The sequence below is a fragment of the Solanum lycopersicum genome, chromosome 9 (genome assembly GCF_036512215.1).
Source record: "Solanum lycopersicum chromosome 9, SLM_r2.1".
NCBI lineage: Eukaryota > Viridiplantae > Streptophyta > Magnoliopsida > Solanales > Solanaceae > Solanum > Solanum lycopersicum.
The window spans coordinates 67,268,006-67,285,765 of NC_090808.1; the positions used below are offsets into that span (position 1 = coordinate 67,268,006).

Here is a 17,760-nt window from a genome sequence, read left to right on the forward strand (position 1 = left end):
TCATTTTTATCATCTTGTCGTGTATTACTTCGATGTCCTTTATGCTATGGAGCGTTCCGTACTCATCTGCAATTCATGAATCATATACGAACTACTCATCTGTTAACGTCTGAGCGAAATACCATTCTATGTTCCCATGCATATGCGTCCAATATTTTGTCCCCAGAAAATCCGCTAGGATCTCAACTCGCAGCCCCACAACATACGAGCTCACAAAATGTTATCCGGCATTCCTCCGGATATCCATCAGCTACTCTTTTGCGGGAAAATATGTTGTCGGCTCAATCTACGACCCCACAACGTGTGAGTCCACAGAATGTTAACCTGCGTCCTCCTTTGTATTCATCTGGATCTCTTTTGCTATCGTCAGTTCAACATGCGGCACCACAAAACGTTATCCAACGTTGTCCTTTATATGGATCAGGTAATTTTTTTACAGGAAATATGTCATCACCTCAACCTGCTGCAGCCCAACATCATGCGACTTCGCGAGGAAATAATAACATTGTTATCTTGTCTTCGAATCGGAACAGCCCGACAAGAATCAGTGACAGAGCACCACCAATCAATTGGCAACAAATGGCAAGCAGAAACAGAGTTGGAGGTCCAAATTCAAATGACTCTGCTATTGATTGTACAAGATCATTGGCCAATCGATTGAATGTTCCTGTTCCGACAAATGTTGATGAATTAGCTAACATTGCTGACGAACAAAATGACGTGGACTTGACCTTGAGACTTTAATTCGAACAAAAATTATGCGCATCTTCTTTGTCTAAAGTTCTTTTTTGAGGTTTTATTTCTATATGTTTGTTTAGTAGAAGAGTGTCTAAAAGTATAAGTCTGTTGTTCTGTTTTATTTTATTTTATGTTCGGTCGAATAGAGTGGGTGTCTAGAATTGTCTTGTGTTGGATTTTATTATTTTATTTATATAATATATATCTTGATATAAATCATCCAATTTTTTTTCGGTACAAACATTTCTATATATATTTTTTATCGAGCATATATTAAAAATAAAAATTACAATATTATGTGTTATTGCTATTGTTCTGTTCTCTATAATAATTGCCTCATAACTGTGTTTTGTTTTTCCATATTTCTTTTATTATGTTTGACTTAAACTTAAGGCTTATTGAAAACAATTTCTCTACTCAGAGGTGAACCTAGGATTTAAATATAGGGGGTGCACTACTACTGAGTGACTCAAAGGTAAGGCTAGGATTGGCACAAGGGTAACGTTAACAACATAAGCAAAATATTACATCTTCTTTGCATATTATACTCCAACCATCTAGAAAATGAACCCTTAAACCATGTCTCTAAAACTAACCCTTGGTTGAGAAGAACTATTTCTCTTCAAAAATCTATTCATCTCAAAGCACAAGAATCAACAACAAATTATAGTAAAAAAAATAGCTTATAATTTTTTTTTTTGAAGTATGACTTTAATTTTGGAGTCTTATATTTTGTTTATAAGTCTCACATTGATAAAGTCGTACGGATCTAGGTCCAACTAGTTGCGTGTTTTAAAGTCATATGGGTCTAGGCCCAAATAGGAATCGCTACTGAGCTACAATTGTATTGGAGTAACTCTTGTGTTGGGCTTATCGATGTGGGCCGGAGCTCAATTGAGTTTACGCAAATCTCGATGAGGCGGGACAAACCTCAGTGTTGTATATAGGCAAATTTCATATGATGTGGCAAACCTCAACGAGGATGCTAATGCGACGCCCCAGCTTAAGATTAGAAGTTCCACATCGATAAAACACAATATAGATGTTGGGTATTTAAATAAGTTTGCCTTACTAACTAGTAACACGTTTTAAAGTTGTGTGGGCTTAGGCCCAAAGTGGATAATATCACTATTGGACTGGACCATTACATAAATGTTTGTGGGGCTATGAATTATACCATTACGGGTTAAATTGATATTTGAAAGTTAAATTCATTCTAAGGGTCGTTTAGACATTCTATGTGAAATCAAACTGATATGAGGTAGAAGTTTTATTTGAGCGTGTATTTTGAAATTTCTTAATTGTATCTTTTTTATAGACATGAAAAACCCACATGTTGTGAAAACTATAAAAAAAATAAAATCAATTCCTTCTAAAATTCTTCCTAACTGAGCAAATCACATTTCGTAAACAAACTATCAACATATCCTAAAATGTCATTGATAAATCACATTATTTCATGTTCCTTTTATAAGTAAATGTTTGCGGTTACAAAATTTTAAATTAAATACACATAATTTTATAAGGATTCACTAATCAAAAATAGTAGTAACTAGTTATTCTTTAATATAATTCATTTCGCATGGTACAAACAATCTCCTCACCCAAGCATTATTTTTTATTTTTTTTAAAAATTTACAATGATGAAACTTTTTAATCAAAATATAAATTTTCGAAGATTTTAAATGTCAAATCATGTATTTTGGAGAATTTCGAATTATGATCTCAAATTGTATGTCTATATAATTGTTGAAGAAGAAGGAAGTTGATGATTGGAACATGTCATAGGAACAAGTCCGACGCAACTGACTGACGTGTCTGCAGCAAGTCTTGATTGTTGAAGAGAAGGAAGTTGACAATTGAAACATGTCAAAGAAATAGGTCCAACGCAACTGACTGAAGTATATGCAACAAGTGTTGATGAAGAAGGAAGCTGATGATTGGAACATGTCAAAGGAACGGGTCCAACAAAACTGATCGACGAGTTTACATCATTGTTGTAGAATTAGAGTCGCATTAGAATAGACTAATTATATTAATTAGGATTATAGTACGACTAGGATTACTATTAGAATTATAGTACAATTAGAATTTAATTATTTATAATTATTTTCTAAATACAGTAGTCATAGGTATTATAGGTATTGTAGTGGTACTAAGTACATATAATTTAGGACTCTACAATTTTATCATATATAAGGAGCTTGTAACTCAACATTATTTTCATCAATACTATCAGTAAATCAATACAGTCCTTGATCTCTCTAATCCTAAATGTGAAATTTCTACAATAATGACTTAAAAATCATGATTTGAAATAATGACTTCATATCACATTTTCAAACACAAATTAAATATAAAAATATTTTATTTTATTTTAAGACTGACTACAAAATAAAATATGTCTCATAAATTGAGACAAATAAAATAAATATAATTTTTATTATTTATAAATTATAATATTCCTAAAGGAATCGATATTCACAAAGAATAGAAATATAAAAAGTGAATTTCTCTTCGTCTTTTTTTTTTTCAAAACAAGAAGAAAAATAGTGATTTATAATTATGTCAAGCAAATATTAATTTCTCTCCTCTTTTTTTTTTCTATGAGCCAACTTTGATGTAGTTATTGATCAATAGTTTGCATTCTTGTAAAAAAAATATTACCTCAAATTAGTTATGATTTGTATGAACAATAAATAATTATATGGGTTTACTGTGATAAATATTTTTTTTTAATTTTATAATTAATCAAATCTATCATTTCGTACTCACATGGAATTTACAAATTATATGTTGGTCACTCATTTGTCAATGCATCAGAGAAATATCATCTTACGTTCTCATGCATATGCATCTATTATTTTATTGACAGAAAATCCGCAATGTCATTCTACCGATAAGTAGACAACAAATGGCAAGAGGAAACGATGTTATACCGATAAGTAGGGTATGAAGTTATATATGATTTATTTGTTTAAATATAATTAATGTCGTTTTTATTACTAATCAAAAATATAAACTTTTGGGTATGAAATTATATATGATACCTGGCACGATACTTTTTACCTTGTTATTTAATTAACATCAATTTTCTTATTCCGCACTCATCCCAAAAAAAAAATTGTGTAAAAATAAATAGATATTTGTTTTTCTCATTTTATCTATTTTCTAAAATATAAGTGAAGTCGAAGTGGTTAATTAAGTAGGTTTCAACTTCTGTATTATTCTTCAACAATAAAGTTGTAACTATAATCTAAGTGAAATCGAAGATAGAAATTTACCTAATTGTTCTCTAAATTATTTTTTCCCCAGTTTGTAAATTTTAATTTTTTTTTCTTATAACTAGAGTTATTTGTGAATTTTTGTCAGTTATTTAAAACGAAAAATGTAAAAATAATTTTTTGAATTTCAGAAAATTGTAACAATTTTGAAAAAATATGTTGTCTTGCAAAAGAAATTTCCTTAAAATTATTTTCCAATTGAAAGCAGAAAGTCACGTTCCACTAGTCACTTTTATATACAATTAACTAAGTGGATTATTATGATAAAAAGCACAATCAATTGGAAACAAACATAATGATATACCTATTGAACTTTGAATAGTAAGTACTAACATTTATTATTTTTTTCTAATTTGATATATGGAGCACAAATTGAAGCTCCGATTATATTTGAATCACGCACCATAAGTGATAACATGTCATTATTATTTTCCCGCCTGATGCATAAAGTCACATTGAAGCTTCGATTAAGTTCGAATAACACATGATATATAATCATATTACTTTACTGTTATTTTCTCACTCAATATTCAAAACCTACATTAAAATTTTAACTAAATTTGAATCATATCGGAGATAATAACATATTGAGTTAGGTGTGTTATTATTATTCTTTATAAGATATTGATATATCGAAAATGGTTCAACAACTATATTAGAGATTATTATTATTCTACTAGATAATTATCCTACTATTGTGTAGGTACTAGTCTATTTCATGATCATGAAGATAAAGCTAAATATAATGGAATTATTTGTGTATTAGATAATGACTATTTCAAAGAGAAAAAAAGATATAATGGACTATTTGAATTTACTTCCTCCTTTTAAGAAAGAATAATCTAATTTGACTTTAAATAAAGTTTAAGAAAAGATTTTTTTTTAAAATTTTGTGGTTCTAAATTAAAGTTATGTCAAATGTACCAAAATATCCTTTAATATTTTGGTATTAAACATGTCACGTGAAAAATTAAAGTTAAAGTGTTACCAAAGAAGGAAAAATGTCATTTTCTTTAAACAGACTAAAAAGAAAATAAAGTCATTTTTTTAAATGGGGGAGTAGTTAATAATTCACAACAATTTCAATATTATGAAAATTACAATTATATTTACAATTATATATATATATATATATATATATATATATAAAATCGGCTAATATATTCTTACTAAGAGGAGCATGATATGTATGTTATTCTTATGTTATGAACGTAGAAATATTATTTTCGATAGATTATTAATCACTGAGAATATACAATATCATTTCTATAAATTTTAAAAGTCTTTCTATTAAATATGATGTTGCTTTTTGAGTCCAAATTTGTTAATAAGAATGAAGAATTATTTACGACCTTATCGAATCTTTTCGTTAATATATATATATATATATATATTATTTTGTTCAAAAACAATATCCTAAAAAGTGAACAAAATGAAAAAAATATGGAGTTATGACTTGAATTTTATCTTTTCTATTTTGGCTGCAATGAATGCTTTTCATTTTTTAAATTTTGTTTATTTTGGAGTTGAATTTGAAATTCATCTCAAAAGTGAGAACAATTTTTTTTTAAAAAATATCAACTCATTTTAAATTATATACAAAACTTCAAATATAATTTTAATTTCTATTTATAATCAAACACATTATCTATTTTGCTGTAAAATTTCACAATTTTCATTATCCAAAGGGTGCTTGAACTCTACTGTAATCACACGACCAAAAATATTTTCTTTTTTCTATGATAAAAAAAACAGTATAGTATAAAATATGATTAACATTTTGTACTGTATTTACAGTAAAATTATATTTTATGCATAGCACTATTAATAGATCCAGAAATTTCTATTAGAAGCATCCAATGTTTATTTTTCCAATAATTGACTTTTTATTCATGACAAGTTTTTGGCAAACCAATGCAACAGACATACCATATGTGATTATCGAAAATTTCATAAATATTTTTTTTATTTTTAATTAATTACATATAAATTCAAATGAATATAAAATTATTTTTGATAGAAAATAACTTATGTCCCTTAAATAAAAATTTTCAATGTAAATTTATATTAATCTATTTTAAAATAAAATTTTTCAATTTAAATTATGATTAAATTATTCTTAAATAGATAACAGATATCAAATATCGAATACATACGATTTGAGTATTTTTTTCTCTCAAAATTAAACTTTTTTTTGTTGAAGATTTTGCTGTTCATGTGCCAAAATTCATTGTATATTATTATTTAGGTATGATATTTATAGTGACATTGTGATTCTTTTATTTCGTGTCTTAATTGTCACAGCTATTTCATTACATATTTTGGTGTCGTGTTGTTTAGGAAGAATTCATTTATGTGGGAAAAAAAAAGCTTATAACTTTAGAAAAATATTTTTAGATTATTTTTCTGTCACAATTCGAAATTAGATGTACATGCAAATTGCAACACTTTATAAGATCTGAAATTCGATAAAAATTTAAATTTCCATATACCTAACTAGACTTATTTCTTATGAATTCTATCAACGTAACATATAATCATAAACTCATATTGATTCTAACAATTATCTACGAGACACAATTTATATTCCCAAATATGCAATTCTATTAAAATTTGCTTGGGGTTTGGGGGATGGGGGTGGGGTGTGGGCAGGGATAGAGCCACCTTGGTACAATTCGAATTTCTTTGACAAAAAATTATGCTATTTATATATGGTTAAAATAATATTTAGTGTAAATACATTAGATATCAAACCCCCTTTAGCTATTTCACATGTCTATTTTTACGAATTTTGAATTTGATTATTGAAAATCCTAACTTCATCACTGATAGGGCGTGAGAGTGGTGGGATTTATCCTATAAAAATTTGTAAAAAGGGAATGTTTTCTCTATACCCCCACCCTAGTACATAACTCAGGCACATACAACAATAACACTACATATTCAATATAATTCGATTTCGAAATCTTTTTTTTGATATAATAAAAATATGTAAAAGCTAACGTTGCAATCCATAAAAATAAAGAGCAGTATTATTTTTATCTATTTTTAACTGTTATTTTTATTAATCAAATAATAAATACTTTAATCAATATTTTACGATATATTTTTTTATTATATTAATAAATAAAAAAAATTACAATTTATAGGATTAATTAGTACTTTTAATATAGTTTTTAAGTATTTTAACTTTTTTATTTAACATATTCAAATAATATAATCTGATTTAATTTTTAAAAATTAATCAAATCAAATTACGAAAAACACAACATAAATAATATTTAAGCTATCTCAATAAATAAATAAAACCAAAAAATTAAGTTTCATATAATTGATGTACAACTGTCTCTTTGACTGTCACCACCAAAAAAAAAACCAAAAAAGAGGGTCTCATTTTCCTAGGCGCAAATTAGCATCACTCACTGTGTTTTTTTTTTTTTAAATTTTATGTTCGATATTTGTATCGAAAAATTTATTATTAAAAATAAAATATTTTCTAACAAAAATGAATTTCGAAACTCAAAAAGTGTTGACCTGGTTGGTGGTTTTCTCAACACACTCCCATTTAAGGGGTACTTTTGTCACTTTAGTGAAAAAGTTCTCTTATCACACTTTCTCCATTTTGTCCTCTCATCTTTTAGTGCTCAACTTTTTACACAAAATACCTAAAATACCCTTGGCCTTTCTCTTTTTTCACTTTAGGTGATAATATATCGAATGGTGGAATCTTGTTCTTTGTTAGTATATAGTAAGTAGATTTTTCTCTCCACTGGGGGCATCCAAAGTTGCTCTCTTTCTTCGGATCCTTCACATATAGTGTGTGTTTGTGTGTTTTTTTGAGCTATATTGGGTGATGGGTCAGTGAGTTTTTCTGCATGTAAAGGTGGAATCTTGGTTTTGTTGAATGACATTTTGATTTGGGTGAGTGTTAATGTATGAAAACAACCAATTAAAGTGAAGTTTCTTTTAATCTTTTTGGACCCTTTTGCTGTTTTTGTCTAAAAAAAGTGGGTTTTTGTGTTTTTTCTTGTGTAAAAAAGGAATCTTGATGATGAAAATAGTGAGGTTTTACTGATTGGTTCATTTGGGGTTGTTTTATTCAGCTTTAGGTTTTGTTGTTTCAAGATTTGGAAGCTTATTTTGAAGATCTAAGAGTTGGTGGTGAAGGAATTGGAAGTGCAAGAATCATGAAGTCGAGTACTCGACTTGACTCAGTTGTTTTTCAGCTTACTCCTACTAGAACTAGGTATATATACTGAAAAATGTTGTCTTTTTATTTGGTTAATATTTGATGAATGGTGTTTTACAATGATTTGTTGCTGTGTTTATATGGATGTAGATTGATCTCTTTGGTTTTATATGGTTGATGATGATTATGTTCAACTTGTTGTTTTCTTGTTAGAGGATTGTATGTCATGTCAGACATATGTGAGATTCAGAGAATTTTTAGTTTTAGCATAAACTGAGTTTGTCTTGAATTATTTGCTGGTGATGGAGCAAAATGGGCCTGAATAAAGCGGAATGGATATAGAGGATTCATATGCAAAATTTAACTAGTCTGACACTGAAAGTTTAGTTGGTTGTTGACTTATGATTCTCTGTCACTGTTAGATTTGCACATTGGTTGGGGAATCGAATGGTGGTTTGCTTATATGGACTTGGGCAGTCCTCCCTGCTAGCTTTCTTTTGGGGTTGAGTTAGGCCCAAGTGTCTTGTGAGAAATAACTGTGTAAAATGCAATTCAAACCTCCTTGAACATATAGATTGAGAATCCAGTCGGATATTCAACAATCTTGTTATGGAGCCTTATACTGTCTTCCTTTTGTGAACCTGTGAATATGTGATTTTTTGATAAAAGTATGATGCTTGGAGTCTTCTATCATTTCCTCAAAGGCGGCTAGAGCTTTTCTGATTCGCAACTTTTCATAAAAATCACAACTTTTCATGCAAGGGGAAGACTAGTTTTGGAAATAAATAAATTAACATGGTTTGTTTGTGGTGGCGCCATGTAGGCGGACCTAAGGTTCTCTTTACATATATTTATATGATATGATTGAATCGAAATGGCATTGCTGTCTGATTGTCGGAAGTGACTGAAATCTGGATTGATGTGAAAACTGCACCCAAGTTAGCTACTACTATTGTTTTATCTTTGTTGAGTTTTATAGAAACTGAAAAATCAAGAGCATCTGCAGATGCAATTTATCTCTCTACTTGTCTCTTCGTTATAGGATCCTGGTTGCCAATATTTTGGTCAAATAATAGAACTTTGAGTATTTTGAGTGGCATTGCTGTAGTCATTTGGTTATTGTGCCTCTGGATAGTAAATATGTTGCTAAGTGTAATGTCTTTCCTTGCAAAAGCATTTTTGAAGGACGTTGAGGGGAGCTGCTGACATTCTCTGTACTAATCAATTACATATTTTTTCAGGTGTGATCTTTTCATTATAGCCAATGACAAGAAAGAGAAAATAGCTTCTGGATTGCTTACTCCTTTTCTTGCTCACTTGAAAACTGCTCAGGATCAAATTGCAAAGGGTGGTTACTCAATTTTGCTGGAACCAGATGCTCACGCTGATGATTCATGGTTTACAAAGTGTACAGTGGAAAGGTTTGTGCAATTTTATGTTGAAATTGTAAGAATTCCAACTATCAATTTCATGTAATCTTAATATCAATTTTGTGTTGACATTATAATCTATCATGTCTCATGTGCAAAGGGATAAACTTTTTCATATACATTTCTCTCTAAGTGTGTCGGAACTTTAGGGACAGTCCATATTGTTGCAAACCAATTAAGGAAACTTTTACCCTCCTTTCTGTGTAGCCAGCAAGCTAAACCAAATAACTCTTGTAAGCATTTATCACATAATGTTTATTTTGGAGTGTCCAGGAGTTCAGTCATGATAGCTTCACACCATGTTAGATTAAGCTGTTTTGGCACGTCCTACAGATACTGAGAAAGATTAAAAAAGAGAATACGAGTGTGATAATGGTGTAGAAACATATCAGTCCAGTGTTTATTGGATATCAATTGGTCCAATGTTTCTTTCTGTTAATAGGTTTGTCCGCTTTGTGAGCAATCCAGAGGTTTTGGAAAGGGTATACACCATTGAATCTGAGATCTTGCAGATTGAGGAAGCAATAGCCCTTCAAGGAAACAATGATAGTGGGCAGGGGCCAGTAAGTATTTACTTGATCTTCAGAAATTCCATGTGTCATTGATTGTCAAGACGCCACTCCAACAATTTTATTTCTTCAACAGGCTGAATACAAAGAAGCTAAACCAGCAGGAAACATTGCAGGTACTTCTGAGTGAAAACTTGTATCATTATTAACAGAACAAGGCCAATTCATTTTCTTTTTCGTTCTCATCATCACACAGGTCAAGTGGTACTCTGTTCTAAACTCTATGGTCTTGGTTTCTTGGCTAATTTGACTCTTCCACTTTTAACTTTTTCCCCCCTTCAATTGCTCATTGTTTGGTTCCTCCATTTGCAAGGAAATATTGCTTTTGATATCAATCTAGACAGTCTAAGTTCCTTACTTATTTTTGTCAATAAATCTTTCTTCTTCTTCCATCTTCTATCAGCTAAATAGCAGTGGGCTTTATCATCCAGTGTTATGTGAAATTGCTAGTCTATGACACAAGGTACTGAAAACACTGAACTATGGGCAGGTACTAAATCTACAGCAGATGTCAATGAGGAGAAAGCTATTGTTCTTTACAAGGTGACTGAACACATTGTATTCTTTCAAGTGTTCCACACTTTATGCATTTATCCTTATCTGGTTTATTTTTCGGGCAGCCGGGGGAAGATCAACCTCAAACAGATTTGCAGGAAGAAAATTCAAGGTATGTGAGTGGCAAATCATTTCAGCAGATTTTTCTGTTCGTTGAAATTACAGGAGACTGTGGTCTCACTTTATCATCATGTGGATTAGGATCGTTGATGATAATTTATCAAGTAGAAGAATTTGACAGATTCTTTTTTGCATCTTTGTTCCTTTGTCAGTGGCGATGTAGCCTTAGGTATGGGTTTAACCGAACTCATATTTTTGACCCGGAACATTTATGATCCTCCACATTATTCAAACCATGGCTAGTCAAAGTTCACTATTATTTCTTTATCTATTGTACGCCTGTCTTTGTTCACGATTCTCTGCTTAAAAACAAATCCTTGTTCCCAGCCCCTTAGTCTTTATGCATGTCGGCTTGTTTCAATATTGCATATTATGTTGGCGAGTCCACTCTCATTGGCCTCCAAACTGGGCCAGTCAAAATAAAGGCTGGATTCACTTGTATTTTATTTCCATTTTTTAGTTTTGACATAAGGTGTGTGTCACCAGCCTATGCTCATGCTTTCTGAAGTTTCCTTCAGTTTGTTATTGGTTTGGTAGGCCTTAAAGAATCTCTAGAAACTTATATGGAGTCCTTTGCGCTTGTTACATATATGAAAAGCCTAATTATTCAAGTTTAGTAACAGCTCGAACGCATTTTGATTGCTTTTTCTTATCCAGAGTACAGTTTCTGAAGGTCCTGGAGACTCGCAAGTCTGTGCTTCAAAAAGAACAAGGAATGGCATTTGCTCGTGCTGTAGCTGCTGGTTTTGATATTGATCGTATGACACAGATGGTATCATTTTCCGAATCTTTTGGTGCCTCACGCTTAAGGTAAGCAACCAGGAGCAACTTCTATTTCTCTTTCAAACTATTAGAAGAGTCACTAATAAAAGGTTAATTCAAAAAAATTGCATAACGATTCTATGATTCATTATATGTTTTCATGTGGCAGAGATGCATGTGTAAGATTTATGGAGCTGTGGAAGAAAAAGCATGAAAATGGACAATGGGTTGAAATTGAAGCTGCAGAAGCAATGGCAAATCAATTAGACATTGCTGCAATGAATGCATCTGGAATTCTGCTCTCTAATATTGCTAATAAGCAATTTGATTCCAACAGCGAGATGGCTTCTGAGAATTATGTGAAATCAAGCACAGATGGTAATTTAGGTAACGAAGCAATCCTGTTGAAGGGTGGTACTCTTATCATAACTTGTTCATCATATAGGATTCTGGGCGAGGCCATATTTTATTGTCTCTGGAGGGTTTTACTAGCCTGCCCTCATTTGATGATTCATTCAACTTTAAGCTGTGTGAAAAATTACTCGCAAGGGATGGTCCAGATAACCTTGTGCCAGAATCTGTGCTCTGAGGAACTCTAGACACTTCTCTGGAGATTCTTAGAAAGGTTCTCTCATAAATTATTGGATTTCTTGTGACAAATAATAACATACATTCTTTTATTCATCGAGGTTCTAGTTTTTGTTTTTCTTTTTTGACATATAAAATGAGTAATGGGTTGGGGTTCCTTTCAGTTCTGACCTTGGATAGTCTAACGGTTTGTGAGGGTTGAGTAGGATGATTTAGGCATGTTATATTTTTGTACAACATGTGCCTTCTTGAGAGAGTTGGTAAGATCTGATGTATTATTTTGCAATATAGGAGAAAGGCCTCCATTGGATCAACAAAGTCCAAATGGTCAACAACAATATCAATTTCTGCATCCAATGTATCCACCGTGGCCAATGCATTCTCCTCCCTCTGGCGTACCTGCTTTTCAAGGATATCCCATGCAAGGAGTACCTTACTATCCAGCTTATCCAGGAAATGGACATCTCTATCAACCTCCTTATCCAGGAATGGAAGACTCTCGAACGGGTGTCACTCCGCAGAGTAGAAAGAAAAAACAGTCTTCCGATAGGAGAGAGAGCAACAGCGATTCAGAGGAAGATGAAGAAATGGACAACGAAGGGTCTTATAGTCAGAGAAAGAAGGCTGGCCGGTCTAGGAAAAATCAATCAGGAAAGGTTGTTATACGTAACATTAATTATATCACTTCTAAAGCAAAGAACTCTAATGATAGCGAATCAGAAGCAGCTTCTGGTTCGGAAAATGGTGCTGATAGTGAAGATCTAGAAGGCAACGGTCACGACCTGGTGAAAAAGGGAACTTCACGGTCATCAAAAACAAGACGGAGCCGCACTGAATCAATTTTATATGATGATGACACTGTTTGTGAGAAGGAAGCTGATGGTGGGCACTGGCTGGCATTTCAAAATTGTTTATTGAAAGGTAATGAAGATGACAAAGATGGCATGTTCGCAATGGAGAAAGATGCAAGGAGGAGACTAAAAAGTACCATTTCCGATGATCCTTTGGCTATTGGTTCCCAAGACGGCATTGAAATGAAGGATAGGTTGAGTGATATGCATACAATTGGTGCAAAGATGTCTCGCATGTCTAGGGGTTCTAATGGTGAAGTCCTACTTTCTAGCAGAGGATATGATAATGGACAAGAACTTGGTGACCACGTGGACATGCAGTTTACTGAGATAAATGGGAGAAAAATCATGCGTAGAACTGCAAATGATGAATTTATGCTTAATGGTCGAGGAAATCAATCAGGGCTGAGAAATTCATTAGATCCGAATGCATATGAGCATACTAATAAGCTAGACAAAGCTTCCTCACATAATATGACTGATGAGTCTTTTGTAGTACCTTTTAGGTCAATGTCATTGACTGACGTTGGACCAGATGGTAGAACTGCCATTAACATGGACTCTGAGCTTCCATTGGCGCATCAAAAATCAGAAAACAGCTCTGCTGGGATTATGAGTTACGAGCCTAATGATTTTAGCTTGATGTCTGAGCGTGGAACAGAAAAAAGGTTGGGTCTCTATGACCCTGCTTTAGACTATGAAATGCAAGTTTGCAATGAAGGTTCTGCTTCAAAGGATAAAAGAAAGAATGGAGTCTCCAATGATGTTAAGGAAGGTTCAAAAAAATCAGAGAAAGATCGCAGGTCAAAAGCTACTGTTGATACTTCGGACAAGAAAAGGAGTGGAGGACCAATAAGAAAAGGAAAAATGTCAAAGTCAAGTCCTTTGGATGATGCACGAGCACGTGCTGAGAGGATAAGATCCTTCAAAGCTGATATGCAGAAGATGAAAAAAGAAAAGGTACACTGACTCAACCTTTTCTCACTTTACCCCTTTTTCCACAGATGACGATTTTAGTGATTGATATATCGCTTGATATTTCTTGGAAATCTAACCTGTTTATGATATATTCTCCTCCAAGTTTAATAGGTGGAACTTTAAAATTTTGCAGGAAGAGGCAGACCAAAAGCGCATTGAAGCATTAAAACTGGAAAGGCAAAAGAGAATCGCATCCAGAGGTGGCCCCAGCTCTGGTCATTCTCCAGCACCAACAATCCAAACAAGAAAATTGCCAGCAAAAAGCTCTCCTGGCACCTTCAGGGGATCCAAGTTCAGTGACTCAGAGCCTGGATCCTTGTCACCATTGCAAAGAACCAAAATAAGAACTCCGTTGGGGTCAAATGGTGTGCAGAAGGGCTCTAAAGCAAGCAAATCAACTGATGGCAGCAAATTGGCAGGTAACAAATTGAGTAGATCAGCATCATCTTTGTCTGAACCAAAAAAAGAAAACAACGATGTTACTCCTGATTCAAAGGCATCCATGGCACGAATAAGAAGACTATCAGAGCCCAAAGCAATCAGCAGCAAGCCTGGTACCTTACGGAAGGCGCAAAGTGCTGAACTTGTATCAAAGCCCAAGGCTCGGAGTGCCGAACCAGTGTCTAAGACAAAGCGCTCTGATGTGCCAGAGAGCAAGAAAATATCTGCCATCATAGACCTTGACAAAAAGAAGGCTGCAACTCTTCCTGAGCTGAAAATCCGAACCACCAAAGAGTCGTCAGATTTACGACAAGACAAACTAACTGCGGAGAATATAGCTACGGAGAAGAATGACAGGCCTTCTGTAGCATCTGAAGGCATTGAATCATACAAGAATGATCTAGATGAAAACATTATTGAGAAAACTGTTGTTATGCTTGAGAAGGAGAAGAAACCCTCTTTGGCTGTTCCCAGTTCATCATCAGAGAACTTGGCTGTGGAAGAATGTGACAAGATTAACAGTGTTGAGAGAACTGACTATGCCTCTACACGTGACCCACCGTCACCCTTTGAAGGATTTATTAGAGCACCTGTTCCTAGCCGACTGCAAGAGCTGTCAAATTCCCATGAGGTAGGATTACTAGAGTAGGGTGAAATCAAGAGCTGGTATCTTTGATGTTTCCATTTACACAACACAATTACTAGAATTTCTTACAGTTCAGTGACTAACTAGTATTTCAGTTGAGCATATGGTAATTACTGTTACCATGAGTAGATCATGAAGTTAAAATGTCCCTGATTTTCTTCATCAAAAATGTTCTTGATCTAGCAAACCTTTTTCCAGAAGAAGCATACTTAATTTATCTTTTTACTGAGAAAGTTGCTAATCGGACTCAAAATTGACGTGTTAGTTTTATCTGGAATATGAATCTACTTGATCTCATTTGATTTTGTTTTCTTCGGTGGCAAGGGGTATTGGGGGCATTTTAGTGTTCTTGGGTTCCTGATCTGTTGATATTCTGTGATGTGAGGGAGCTATAGTTTCAATTAATTACATGTTGGTTTAAAATTAATTTTCAGCTGCATCAGCTTAACTGAAAGAAATATATATATCTTCACCTAAACAGCCTTGTCTGGAAAACTTAGAATATAAACCTAAACAAAACTTACTGATAAAGCAGAGAAATCATATGTTTGTGTTGCATGTAATGCTCCTATGGATATTTCTAATCATTTATATGCCAGTGGATTTATTTTTATGCTTTTCATGGTTCCCAATGGGGTTATTCTCATTAGCATATGTTTAATTGCTAAAGGTTTTAATTTCTGCTTCGCTTGTTTGAGCTCTTATTGAATTAACATTACTTGTTCATTCTCAAAAACAAGAAAAGAAGAATTAGCTGTACATATGGAACAGCAGAAATTGAATCTTCCACCTTTCATATTTGCAGACAGGGACGAATTGTGCAGATGACACACCCAAGTTTGCAAATATCGGAAGTACTGTTTATCGTGCTCCGTATGCTCGTGTCTCATCTGTCGAGGACCCTTGTACCAGAAACTTGGAGTTTGCTAAAGCACTTCCATCAAGCTCAGACACAGGATCAACAGTAAAAGAAATTGCCAAAGCTCATGCACCTGATATTCACACTGTTAGAGTAGATAACAATCCAGAAGCTGCAGAAAGGACTCAAGTGAAGGAATCACCAAAAGGTTTTAAACGCCTCCTGAGGTTTGGAAAGAAGAACCACATCTCTGGAGGAGCAGAATCAAATGGCGCAAACATGAATAGCATGAAGCAGGATGATAGTGTCACAAATGCTCCCTTGCCTAGTGAAGGTAACGATCTTTCAGATCTCTTAATTTGATGGCCGTAGTGGAAAACATCGATTAATACATTTCACTTGTTACATTATAAAGATGTTCTTATCCAAAAATATAATATTAGTTTTCTTATAAATCCAAAAATGAAGCTTGTGAGCAGCTATCATTTGAGCCTGCAGCCAGGCAGGGATGGTGTCTTTGCTTGGTTTTGGTCTTAGATACCAAATTCTTAATTAGCACTGCGTGATACTTTTTGCCAAATGGGGAGCATCAAAATCAGAGAACAAGAGGACAAGTAAAATAAGATGTAAAAAGAGAAGAAAACGAGTTTCATAGTGAACTGTTTGTGATTGGAAAGGAGGAGTGGTGTAAGGGTAGGGGATTAGTACTGTTGGGTTGTCAGTTGAGAAGAATGGGGGAAGCAGTTCTTGGCTGGCATGTCTTTCAACATCATGCACAGTTTTGGGGAGATTTCTTTGGTGTGTATCTACTCTAGATGACTCGATGGACAACTGTGACTTAATCCTGAATGCTTAGCTCTAATCCCATCTGCACAATTGAAAATTCATGTGTTGAAGAGTGTGCGTCTCATCTAAAGGTTTAAGCGATAAGAGAGAGCACAGTTTTACATACTTCTATTATATTCTCAATACGCTGCCTCGCGTGTGGAATCCACAACAATTTGTTCTCCCTTGTTGCTTGTCAATATCTTTTAACTGACCTTATACCTTGTCTCTTCCAGTTTTCACTTTGAAGAATTTGATCTCCCAAGATGAAACCCCAACTGCTAGCAATGTTTCACAGAAGTGTAAGATTTCATGTTATCTGCAAGTTTTACATGTTTATTATTTATATTGACGAATGACGAACTGAGGTGTTTATTCTTGGATACAGCTCGTCTCTCTTTGTTATCTCCCTTTCGAAGCAAGACTAGCGAGAAAAGGTGACAGCATTCAGTATCAAGATTATTCAAGTGCTCTGGTTGTCAGATGGAGGTGTGATTAGTCACAGCTGTTTATGACTTCCCAAAACAGTTTCTTTCGTAAATTTAGTTACTGTAAAGATGTGTTGTGTTAAGATGAGAAATGTATATACTTTCGACTGTATGTCAACTTTCAATGTACTCTACAGTTTGGATTTAATAGTAGGTGTTTTGCAGTGAATCTTTTGCAAGTTCCTATTGTATATTTACTGCTTCAAAGTATCAAAACTCTATTATCATTCATTTAGAATTTTCTTTGGCCATCCATAAAAATATGCATTGAACAGTCCTCTCATTGATTGAGCTTTTGAAAATTTTAGTCTTCAAAGTACATAAAATTTCTCTTCAATAAGGCAACTATACTAAAGCTCCTTCATTATAGTTTCTTTCCATACAAGGGAGTGATGAACTAGTTTTCAGTATACAAGTATATACGGAGCAAGGTGGGA

The 17,760-nt window shown here is 33.3% G+C and overlaps 1 protein-coding gene across 2 annotated transcripts; it reads left to right on the plus strand.

Annotated features, from left to right (window-relative positions):
- Window positions 1–7,381: 7,381 nt before the first annotated feature.
- Window positions 7,382–17,492, plus strand: LOC101255735 (COP1-interacting protein 7). 2 transcript variants are annotated; one of them, XM_010328466.3, is made up of 14 exons: window positions 7,382–7,943; window positions 8,126–8,268; window positions 9,453–9,632; window positions 10,084–10,204; window positions 10,287–10,326; window positions 10,701–10,753; window positions 10,831–10,877; window positions 11,543–11,695; window positions 11,817–12,034; window positions 12,527–14,046; window positions 14,198–15,136; window positions 15,957–16,344; window positions 17,072–17,137; window positions 17,224–17,492. In XM_010328466.3, the coding sequence occupies exons 2-14, from the start codon at window positions 8,210–8,212 to the stop codon at window positions 17,274–17,276; spliced, it is 3,837 nt and encodes a 1,278-aa protein (XP_010326768.1). In that variant the 5' UTR covers window positions 7,382–7,943; window positions 8,126–8,209; the 3' UTR covers window positions 17,277–17,492. The 2 variants fall into 2 exon arrangements, with proteins under 2 accessions (XP_010326768.1, XP_025888665.1); XM_026032880.2 differs by having other exon boundaries at window positions 7,741–7,955.
- Window positions 17,493–17,760: the final 268 nt, after the last annotated feature.